Source organism: Toxotes jaculatrix, chromosome 20 (assembly GCF_017976425.1).
Source record: "Toxotes jaculatrix isolate fToxJac2 chromosome 20, fToxJac2.pri, whole genome shotgun sequence".
In the NCBI taxonomy this organism is placed as follows: Eukaryota; Metazoa; Chordata; class Actinopteri; family Toxotidae; genus Toxotes; species Toxotes jaculatrix.
This window is the reverse complement of record NC_054413.1, coordinates 7,610,970-7,623,527: the sequence shown is the minus strand read 5'-3', so window position 1 is coordinate 7,623,527 and position 12,558 is coordinate 7,610,970. Positions and strand designations below refer to the sequence as shown.

Below are 12,558 nucleotides of genomic sequence, written 5' to 3'. Positions count from 1 at the left end.
TGTAGTCTGCAGATAGACTTAACTTTATAAAGTTTTTTTTTCTTTATTTTTCATTGCGATTAAAATATATTTGTCATCATCATTATTATTTTGCCTGCTGTCAAGTTATTCTAAAATTAGGAAGTAATGAGCGTGGATGCATTGGGAAGCCCCGTGATGGACCCTACGTTTTCCAAACGGAACACGGCGCTGAGATTAGTTGACTTGGCAGGGGCTCACCACCATCACCATCATCACCACCATACCCCTCAGAGCGTGACAGGCTTCCCGGGGTTCAGCAGCCATCCACACTCAATGGCTCACTCGCACCCTGGGGAGATTACTGCGGAACCCCGCCTGGGGCCGAGTCCATTCGGGCCAGAACACATGGGGCACTCCGCGGCCCTCAAAATCAGCCCAGCCCATCATTATCCCCACCACCATCACCACCACCACAATCATCATATGGCAGGCCACAGTGAAGTGGTCTCCAGTCAAACGGGAGCTTTTGGCCCGGTTCAGGCGACATCGGTCCCCTATTCTATGTCTCACACGGCCCAGGCTTTATCCGCAGGTAGGGATTTCCTCATCCGGAGAGATCTGACAGCTCAAGCCATGCCAGTGCTGACTGACCAGACTGCTGGTTCAGCCTCTCACCACGGAATGTTTGTCTCAACAACAGGTAGCTATCCCGGACACTATGGTCATCACCCTGATGCTGGGAACCATACCCTCTTCTCCGGACTCCATCACGACCAGCCTTCGAGCGGATCACCGGGTGGCCAAGCGTTGAATGGACAAATAAGGTTAGGACTACCTGGAGAAATGTATGTTAGGTCTGATCACTTGAGTCAAGTGGCAAGCTCCAGGGCTGATCCGTTCTCCGCCTCGCCCTTGCATGGCTACGGTGGTCTGAATCTGAACATGAATCTTAGCGCTCACCACCACCACCACCACGGAGCCGGTGCTTTTTTCCGCTACATGAGGCAGCCGATAAAGCAAGAGCTGATTTGCAAGTGGCTGGAGCCGGAGCACTCGCCAAAGAAACTTTGCTCCAAAACTTACAGCACCATGCACGAACTCGTAACGCATGTGACGGTGGAGCACGTTGGAGGACCAGAGCAGGCGAACCATATATGTTTTTGGGAAGAGTGTCCGAGGGAAGGCAAACCATTTAAAGCAAAGTACAAACTTGTAAATCACATTCGAGTGCACACCGGGGAGAAACCGTTTCCATGCCCGTTCCCTGGCTGTGGGAAAGTGTTTGCAAGATCCGAGAATCTTAAGATTCACAAAAGGACGCACACAGGTCAGTAGGTGTATATTCATTAAAGAAAATGTGGTAGAAATGCTGAAAATTGCACGACCATATATAAAATCAATTTCTAAAGTCGCGTGTTGAAATTCAGCTACAGGCTTTGCATAGTATCCAGACCGAAGTAAGCGATGTTTTGCAGAATTTTAAGGCTATCTTTTAAAAAATTGGCTTTAATTTTATTTTCTTCGGTTTTACGCAATTTAAAAATATACCATTATGAGCCAAGGCAGTTCATCAATCTGTGCTGCTGATACATCAGGGCGCAACAGCTACTGGCCACCTGTTTGGTATGAGTTGCATCAGTGCTCGCAAGTTTCACAAAGGTTGAGCTTGGGGATTATGGTACAGCTCACTCAGGCGTTTGACGGTTCAACCTCTTGTTTACACCACAGCACAAAGACTGAGGCCCACGTCAGGTCTTGTCCAAGTAGTTTTGTGCGTGCCAGACATGACTGGCAGGCAAAGTTGGATAGGTGCATCTTCACATTCAGTAACTTGATATGATGATGTTTTTATTTACCGTTTATTTCAGCAACTTGTTGCTATCATTATTCGGTGCATGCTACTCTAATTTAACAGTAGCAGCAATAATAATGATAATAACGGTTGGATTCATTACGTTATTACACATACTGCTGCACAGGAAGGAGTAGTTTTATTTTACACATGTGCACCAAAGTATTTGAAGTCTTTTACTAACTTTATTTCCCCAAACCCTGATCCTGACTGTGTGCATGGTGAAATAATAAGCATGCTTTTGGAATGATCAGCACTTTACAGCCTTTAGCCAAAGCAACAAGTCGACAAGTGCAGACGGCTAAAATAATTCACCAACAGGTTGGCAGAGCTGACTGCATCTATCATGACTGACGTGCGTACAATGCAGCTGGAATCAGCAGCTGATTTAACTTTAAAAAAAAAAACATAGAATGGTACAATATGGCTGCTTGCCTCTGTGACCCAGTGACATGCTGTGGAGCTTGGGAGGGGGAGAAAGAAAGGCCTCAAAATGTCGAGTCAGACTTGTAAATTAATACAATGACTACATTCCCTTTTTCGGTGGCTGCATGGCACTCCCCCCTCTGCTCCATTTCTGCACCCTATGTATTATTCATATAATTTGCTCACATTACCTAAGTACAAATCTGTTAAATTATTTCTGTGTGTTGACTCCCAAGGGGCCTGGTCTTTGGTATCATGTTTAAAACCTATCCGAAAGTGTGGTTATGACTGGGGCTGCCCCTGGGGTCTGTTCCTCGACGGTTTCTTGTACTACACTAATATCCTTGATTGGCTCTCTCAACCCAACAGCTGAAGGTCAAATTGATATTCAACCCGCAAGTGTAATTAGACAGAGGCAATTACATATTCTCAAAAGCTGTAATCGGAGGAGAAAAATCAGCAGTGGATGATTTCCGTGTAATTTATTCAGATTGTCTTTTTTTTTTTTTTTGCCTTGTCATAATCAGGTAGAAATACTTGTTATTAAGACACAAAATTAGACCCAGTCCATAACCATTTGCAGGATTCAAGCAGCAGACAGGCTGCGTTAGCACACAGTAGGTGAAGCCTGGCTGTGGCAATACTTTCATTTATCATTATTTTTCAGTTGGTTTTAGGCCTGCTATGTCTGTGCTCATAGCTTGTCTGTTTTGACGTATGCCTTGATGCATGCAGAGGCCAGGTATAGATCCAGGACGGTAGGGGTTCAGCCCTCCTGTTTAGACCAGACTGAGGCTCATGTCAGGGCTCTCCGAGCAAGCAGCCTTTAAAAAGTGCAGTCACGTTCAGTGTATTAAAGTGTGTTTACTGTAAATGCACAAAACATTTTTTTCCAAAATTACATTTGAAAAAATAATAATTCATTAATTATTTTTTGGGGGTCACAGATACTTGGACACATTACGCATTGATCTAAACTGCTAGAAAATTCAGGCGGAAATGGTCTCATAAAAAGAATTAATAGATATACAAATACATAACATGATGCTGCAGGATGAAAGACTAATGTCACATTTTAAAATCTTACACTTTTTTCATTTACATTTTAATGTGTCACCATCACTGTTAACAGGTGAGAAGCCCTTCAAATGTGAGTTTGACGGCTGCGACAGACGCTTCGCCAACAGCAGTGACCGGAAAAAGCACTCCCACGTCCACACCAGCGACAAGCCCTACAACTGCAAAGTGCGAGGCTGCGATAAGTCCTACACACACCCCAGCTCTCTGAGGAAACACATGAAGGTGCACTGTAAGTCCCCCCCGCCCAGTTCAGGCTACGAGTCGTCCACTCCGTCCCTGGTCTCCCCCTCCTCAGACTTGGGCCGGGAGCCAGGGGGCTCCTCGGTGCTGTCGGAGCCGGTGGGAGCCTCCCAGCCCGCGAATTTAAGTGAATGGTACGTGTGCCATAGTTCAGGTGCCAGCGGCGCCCAGACACCACCCAGCGGGCCCTCCACGCCCGACCCCACAGACGAGCCACCTTACAGAAACCCAGAACCGAGGGACGCGTTTTAACCCGAACGGACTCAGACGCGGTGCCAGAAGTGACAGAACACATTTTCAAAAGCTTAACTATTAAAAATGGTTTGGCTTTGGTGCCTATATGCCTGTCAAGGCCCACTGGTCCCCACTTCTTTTTTTTATTTTTTTTATTGGATGAGCCACCAAACAGACACCCAGAGCCAAGAGGCGCATTTTAACCACATTGCAAGGAAAATGTGCAAACCTTAAAGACGTGCTAATTTCCAGGCACAATAAAAGAATATATTTTCAAACCTCAGCTATTCAAAATGGTTGGCTCAGTGCCTGTACGCCCTGACGGCCCACTGGTCCACTTGTGGAGAGAGTCGTGTAAATCCGTTAGACTATGTGATACGTTATTGTAGGCTAGGCATGTTGGTGTAAAATTATTTTGTAAATTCGAGTTTTCACTTCAATATGTTTTTATTTATTTTTCAATCTGATATTGGAGGATTTTTGTATTATGGAACCAAAGTGCATGTTTCAATTAGGGCAAAAAAAATGTACATTTGTAAATTTTGTAAGTTTCGATGTGTTGATGTTGATAGTTTTGTAAGGATCTGTCTCAGAACAGGTTCTCGCTGATTAACTTGCAGTTATTTGTACAAACATTTTATGTTTACAGCACCACCACCACCCCCCACCCCCACCCCCATCATTTGTGTGCAGAGGATCAACATTTGAACTGTTTCATAAGCCTGCAGTATTTGATATACAACCGTGAAATTCTAAATGTTTTATCAAAGTGGGCATTTTGTGATTTTGTATCATTGTCGTCAATATTTTTTTTTTTCTTTTTGAATATCTGAAATCGAGCAGCACTCAAAATGCGTACCGAATTGCCTTGTAATTTGTGAGTATTTTGAATAAATCTTGTATGACAAAAGTGAAAATGCTGATGAGCCACTGGGGTTTATGAAATGTAAGTATTTTTTTTAAATAGTTGCTTTTTAAGGGGGGAGGGAGGGTATGTGCAACATTTCTTTTATGTCACTTAACGTGTTTTTAGAAATTATATTTCCATAAAAACAAAAAAAGAAACTGTTGCTTCTTTTACACACAGTTTGTAGAAAATACAGTAAAATATGTCCAAGTCTTTGCTCTGCAGATGCAGATAAAGCTGCTAAAATTCAAAAGAAACAGCACTTAATGAAAGGTCCTTTTTATATAAAATTTAAAAAAATATAAAAGTTGTATTTTCTTGGTAAAAGAGAGGATTCAAATTGTGCTCCACTTGTGTTAAAGTCTTACTTTCTCAGCTGAGCTGTGGTTTGATGCAGACGTGGGCAGAGTTTGATGAAAGGCTACAATATTCTGATCCAGACTTCAAAGAGCATTTCGTACAAAGAGCCATTTTTTCACGACGGTGAATCCTCATGGTGAATTAAGATTTCTATAGCAATAGCCAAGTCAAACTCAAATGATATGGGGCCAAGTCCGTGGACTCAAAAGCCTGCTCTAAAGAATGTAATATTTGCTTCCCATGGGGTAGGAAACGGTAATCTATGTCCTTTATATTGCAGACTAGGGCAGTATAAAGAAGAAAAATATATTCTTTTGCTCTAGGCCTACTTTACGACAATCAAAGGAGAAGCCGCTAAAACGCAGTTGTCCCACACCATAATAGACTTGCATTGCAAGAGGGCCGAACTGCTCAATGGATAAATTTAACCATAATCATAATTTAGGCTCAGTACATGAAATATACAAAAACCATAAGAGCTTTACTGCCTATAACAGTAAGTGCACACTTTAATATAAGACGTGTAAATTAATTATTTCAGCTTTAAACAGATAATTTTTTTCCAGTGGTGTTAAATAAAATGAAAGTTGTGAATTTTACTTAAAGAGGAGTAAAAAAAAATATGCAGCCAACCAAAAGAAGAAAAAAAAAAGAAAAAAGGAAAAAAAAACCGTGGAGCTCTGTTGTGCTGGGAAAACTTTTGGCTGAGGGGTAAATCTTCGAACCGGCCTTGACTGAGGCAGGAGTGGGTGGAAACAACAGCGCTACAACTCCTCCGATACGTTTATAGAGTTTGGTTAAGTTGCATGACAGTTTGCTCTGTAGAAGAGGCGCAGCTGAAAGCAAAGAATAAACACTAAACCAGCCGAATAGAAGAAGAAGAAGAAGATGATGATGCCTCTTTTGGCACCAGCTCTTGTGCTTAGAGGGGGAAAAAGAAAGAAAGGAAGAAAGAAAAGAAGGAAAAAAAACAACGAGATAGTTGGATCTCAATTGAAAGTGGGAGTCTTTGAAGTGGAAGTTAATATCAGAGGGATTCTTCTAGGTCGTCTGAACAACGTTGATGACACGGAAAGCCTTTTGTCACCGATTTGTTGGGCTCCTCTCTATTGGGCCGTCTAAAGCTTTTAGTTCCAGTCGTCAAAATGGACAAGAACTTAGTGAGTCGCGTAAAAACATTTTCCATTCAGCGCTGAAGGTGAAGGATAAGCAACATTTAAAGGGTTGTTTCATTAGAAAAAGAGGCGAGAGAGGGAGAAAGTTAAAACATAAGGTCCGTGCGTCCATTAGGAATGGCACACTCTGCTTTTTTTTTTTTTTAAGCCAAAGTATTTCTGAATTTGATTTTTACTGCAGGCGGAGATCAAAGGGAAAAAATGGCCTTGAATTCATTTGGAGGCCACAAAGAAAACTAAAATCATGCACCACTTCTGCGGAACTGTGCACGTCTGCTCTGCACTAGTTTAGTGACCTTTACGCCTAATAATTCATGACTTTGACCAGATATAAGCGTCCTGTTTTCAGCTGGTACAAGGAGGATTTGAAGGGTTTGGTTGGAGCCCAAGACTTTGCTTAAAGTGCAGGGTGAACGGGAGTGGTTGCACCACAGCAGAGATACGATGTGACGACTGCTTGCTTTATTGTAAAAGTTAAATTCCCGGCGTGCATGCACTGGATACCACAGGCAGTTAGAACTGTAACAGGGGATCATTTAACAACTGATCTCGTTGGGTTCACTCATCGGGGGCTTCCCACCTTCAGCTGAGTGACAACCTCTGATCTGATATCAGCCATGGGGTCAAGAATCAAGAGCAGGTGTGTGTGTGGCGGGGGAGTGTGCGTGTATGAGAAAGAGAGAGAGAGAGAGAGAGAGAGAGAGAGAGAGAGAGAGAGAGAGAGAGAGAGAGAGAGAGAGAGAGAGAGAGCTTTCCACTTGAGCAGCAACACTGCACGAATGCCAGTCCACTCCAAGAAACAAAACAGGAAACCGATGGCGGCAATGCAGTTTCACAGGAAATACATATTCACATTAATTACAGAATAGATGGTTAAAAAAGAAAAGAAGGGGGTTGGGGATTTTTTTTTTTTGAACTGCCAAAGCGCAACAAAAAAAAAAAAAAAAAAAAGAAAGAAAGAAAATGAATCCATTTCATTTCTTGCAAGGCCCTCTCACCACCACCACTGCATCCTAAGGCTCATTTGAGTGTGAAATATCATTTCTTTGTAAAATAATGGAGGCGGTAATCCTACTTCCGGAAACTGTCCGGCATTATTGAACAAAGCCCTTTTAATAGGGGGATTAGCAGTCTAGGAGTAAAAGCCTCACTCACCCTCCCTCCTTACCACCCTCATCACCCGCCCCCCTCCCCCCCCCACACACGCCACCCCTTTCCTCCACGCCCACCCCACGCTCCAACACCACCATCAGCACCTCCAACACCAACCAGGTCATAATTATCAAGAAAGAAGTGGCCGAAATTGGCATGGAAAATAAAGAGAAAAGGCAGAGAGACAGGTGCAATAGAGCCACCAGAAACAGACAAGGCACAGTTGTTATAATAGAGCTGGAAACACTGAAAGAAAAAAAAAAACATAAATTGATTTTACTGTTTATTGCGGTCAATAAATAAACAAAGATGTAATAAAAAAAATGGCTATATAATTAACAGACATCTCGCTATTTTACAGTTATACTCCTTTCTTCCCCTTTAAATTGGGATCATTATAGCGTTTTTCTTCCTAAAGGAGCATTACAATTTATTTCTCGGACTTTGCTCGAGAGCGCAGGAGTGAGGTCAAAAGGCAAATTACTCACACTCACAAGTTAACTACAACCATAAAGCCTGTCATGAATATTGAATATTTTTATTCTGATAATATCCAAGGTTAGTTTCCGAAGAGGGGGGAGATTTACTGGATCACGTGGCCGTGATGTATAGGCTACCACGAGCTTCCGTCATAAAGATTTATGACAACCTTTAAAGCTAAATGAACTGTATTCCGCGTATAAAAAAAAAAAAAAGAAGAAGAAAAGAAAAAAAAGGTGAGCGAGTGGAGTTTAGGCAGGTTTAAGGCTACACCCCTGCGGTAGCTTTTGTATATAGCAGGTAAAACATACATAAGTCACTAAACTGGAACCTGGAGAAGGAAGGGGAAAAAAATCAGTGGCCTGTAAGACCTTATAGACCGGCCCCCCCACCTCCACCACCCCCCAGGCTTTAGGATTACCGTCATCCGCAGATTTGAGGAAACTAAGTTATTTTACTTTCATAGATGAGCGGGCTCCCTCCAATGCGAATCAGCCCCCTAGTAGCCTATAGGCCCGAACACGGATTTCTAACAACCTCCACATTATATGGCGGAATGTGCCACATACTTCACACCTGCACTCTGAATAGCAGCTCTCTTTCAGTGTATGATACGCCTGTTGGCCTTGGTCTCAATGCAGCTGCACGAGTGAATCAGCGACCCGCTTATTTGGTCTCTTTTGATGTAAAATCTCCTTCTCTCACTCGGTCTCTCGGTCTCAACTGAAGACTATCTAGTTAGCGAGAGCTGCGATGACTTCTTTTTATCAGTGCAAGTAATTTCACATATGCAGAGGAACTTGTTGCTGCAACTCGAGCAAACATATAGGTCTAAATATTGTTGGAGCCTATTCAGAAAGGGTGCGTGCATGTGCATATGAAGAGGGAGGAAAATATGGGGAATTAAAAACGTGCATTTATATTTTTGGCAGCAGCCACAATATAAACAGTAATTTGATGGTGGTGCACTGTTCATTTCTGCAGAGCTCTCACAGGCCTGCACGAGTTATCTTTTAAATGATTTCAAAAAATAAAAGATAAAAACTAAAATAAATAATTTATTTCATGGCTTAACATGGATGTAAATATTAGGGGATGAGAACTGCACAGTGTTCAGTGTATATGCTACACATGCTCAGATTCCGGATTCATGGAAGGGGGCCATGCATCACGCAGAATAAATGATTCTGTATTTGAGGACTTTGCCCTTTGGCAAAATTAAGTCGATCTAACGCACAGTCATTTATCATAACTTGAACTGATCATCTTCCGCTGACCTCTCTGTGATCCGAGGCATTGTGTGGTGTCACTTATTTCTGACAAAAGCAGCAGCAGGTGTGTTAGGATCCGTGGAAATTCACTAAAAATCCTAAATTGTACTAGAACACCGAAATGTTAAGGCTCCAGAGGCCGCATCCCCAAAGTTTTCAGGACAATTCTACACTGAACAAAGTGACTCCAACTTAAAAAAAAAAAAAAAAAAAAAAAAAAAGAAAAGAAAAGAAAAAAAGAAAGAAAGAAAAAAGAAAAGTGGAGATAGCCAGTGCTGCTGAAATAAAAATAACGATTTTCCTGCTCTGCACTGGAAGTGGTTCACAAACAAGGAAATGGACCGTTTTAGGACAAAAACCCTCCTACTGATTTAGCCAAAGCCATAATGGCAAAAGTGCGTTCATACACTCGATAAAAGAGACAGTATATCATCATATATCAAAATAACCCAGAGTGTTAGGAGATGCAAATGCTGCCAGCATTATGAATCATTGGTTTATCTGCACTATTTCACACGTCAGATGGGAAATATGTTCCAAACAGACAAGCAAATGCACAGTTTGAGAAGAAACATAATGCATGTGATCAGTCTAGCAGTATCGAAGACTTTGGGTCATTTCGCCATCTCCCGCAGGAAAGACATTATGCCCCTCATATTTACATACTCTTTAATATTTGTCAAACATTCATAAATTACAAACTAATGAAATGTTCGACGGTCCTTGGAGATCAGGCTAATGAAGACATAGACTTTTGCTTTTGACACATCTTTGTTAGGGTTAATACCATTCTCTCTATCACGCTCTATTAACTATTATTATACTTATGTCAGGCCACCGCTGACACGTTACGACATCAGGATCACCTGCTGTAGGTGGGCACGCCATGGGATATAAATGGCCTCCATCTATAATGCCAGTAGCCTGTATAAAAGTATTAAATTTTAGTGAGATTATGTATACATATATATAAAAGAGGGAAATGTTACAGGAGTGTATATTTTCTGCAATAATTCCAGTTACACTGCACAAAAACTTCACAACACCCTTTTAAAAAATAACTTTTTTTCTTAAAAGTTATTTTAAATATAAAATTATTTGTTTAAAGAGTATAATTAGAGCCAGATTTTTTCGAAACAAGTGTAACAGAGTGTTTGAGACAAAAAAAATCACTCCACTGGGATATTTTTCCACTCCCTTTACGAAAAAAATAAAAAAAATAGATTTTCAACACTGTAATGCATGATTTGTTAAAATTGATATTTTTTGCAGTGCACGCAGCTTGTGTGACCATTACAACGTCAAGAGGCACTTGGAGGACTGAACCTGTGAAACGCAGAAAGGGAGAAAGAGGAAGAGGAGGCGGAAAGGAGGGGGAGATATTAATTACGGAAGAGTGTCGCCAGAGTAGAGTTCATTTCCGCTCAAGCATTTATTTATTCATTCGTTCATATTATCATTATTATTTTTTCTTTTTTCTATCTCTGACCCAACCTTTGCTAACGCCGCACATCCCCACACACCGAAACCTGCATTGATCAAAACCATACACGAACTCGAAACACTTTGAAATTCAATGAATGGGAGGTATTGTCACTGCAACAATATAGATCCTTGGAGACGTGATTATTTGACAGAGCAAATCCCCAGTGTGTCAAGGTTGTCATATTCCCCTCAATGTCCAATGCAAATACCGCGGCATAATCAGATGCAGCAGCATGACGCGTTTATTACTTTGTCAATCATTTTGATACGACGGTATTGAAACAAAGCGAGCCCACGTCCGGTAACAGAATTAAAGAAAAACCCTTTCAGCGGCAGGCGATTTCAGTTTGACGCGTAAACCACATGTAGGCTAAAGTCGCTCTCAGAGAGGTCAGCGGGTCTTCATCTGTCCGTGAAAACTCTATTGCCACCACTTTTCATTTCAGCAGAAGCATAATAATAATAATAATAATAATAATAATAATAATAATAATAATAATAATAATAATAATAAAATTGTACGCAGGTATTCTGGGTAAAAAATAAAAATAAAATCTTGGCACTTGATTCTGTCCAAACAGAACTTTTCTTTTTTCTTTTTTTTTTTTAATTCGTACTTCAGGGGAAAAGACGCTATGCGAGGCTTATCCTCCTTGTCCATGAGTTAATTCATCAAAAGAAAAAGTTTCAATAAGATTTTTTTTTTGTCTTGGTCTCAATAATAAGTCGACCACTGCGACATTCTTTGAGCTTAGGCTATCTTCATAATACTGATTTGTGTAGCCTAGGAAACTCCTCAGACCAGTGCAGAGCCAAGCCCAAAGGATTTTTGTCCATTTATTTCTCCAAATTCACCATTAAGGCAGGATAAAAAACTGACCACAAGTAGGGCAACTTTTTTTTTTAATTATTATTTTTTATTTATTTTTAATTTTAAGGAATATATAAGCTAAACAAAAATAAGTATAACCAGTGCAGGAGCAGACAAGGTAAGTGTCGTTTTCCCTCACATTGTTGCACAGTCTATAGTAAAAAAAGGCACATGAATGATATGTGAAGAGTGTGTTAAGAGCTGTCAGGAAATCAACCTCTGAGTCCTTACCCAACGTTAAGGCTGTCTAATTTCTAGGCATAATTAACTTTATGCTCAGAATCAATTGTTTCCTGTACACAGCCAGGGTCCAGGACTGCAAGCAGTGAGAGGCCTATTTGAGCATGTGAGAAAGCAGGAAGCAGCCCTACCTGCCACTCATTAAGCCCACAAAAACTCAATACAAAGAGGGGGGAAGAAGGATTAGACCTGCTCGTTATACCTGCCGCGCAATTAACACTACTTATTCTTCTAATCCCTCTGTTCTAGAAATAATTGGACTTGCAATAATAATACAAAAACACGCACGGCCCAATGCCTAAATTGTAGAAAATGCATATATTTTTTCTGTGGGCTTGATAATTAGAATAATAGTAATAATCTGTTTATTGTATGTCCTATCAGGAATTCGTGTTGGCAATTTCTCTCTCTTCCTCTCTTTCTCTGCGTGTATGTGTGTTGGTGAGGGGAGAGGAGGGGTGAGGGTGGTGGTGGGGGGTGGGGGGGATGATGAGGGTTGAGGGGGTGGGGTGGGGGTGGGGGGTTGCCTTTAAGGAGCCCAAAGAATCTGCTGCTGATTTGTGGAGAATGCTCTTCCTCTTATTTTCATGTGAATCAGGTACAGAATCAGCATCTTCCTCCTCCACCGCCGTAAGGCGGGTAATCACATCCCCTTTAGAAAAACTGGAGGTAGCTGCAACTCAACTCTTTGTCCCCGTTGTGTTGTAGGTGAATCGCAGCACACTTGAACTGAAAGAGGACTTGACCTTTGCCTTTATGTTTTCCCCCCAATGTTTGTCTAAATCACAATTGTCTTTTGTGAGGGGACATGCGCTGCCGTGACA

The 12,558-nt window shown here is 41.5% G+C and overlaps 1 protein-coding gene across 1 annotated transcript; it reads left to right on the top strand.

The window, feature by feature from the left end:
- zic4 (zic family member 4) lies at positions 1–4,483 on the top strand. Its single transcript, XM_041065825.1, has 2 exons — positions 1–1,288; positions 3,372–4,483. Exons 1-2 carry the CDS (start codon positions 127–129, stop codon positions 3,809–3,811), a joined length of 1,602 nt encoding a protein of 533 aa, XP_040921759.1. The 5' UTR covers positions 1–126; the 3' UTR covers positions 3,812–4,483.
- The last annotated feature ends 8,075 nt before the right edge of the window (positions 4,484–12,558 follow it).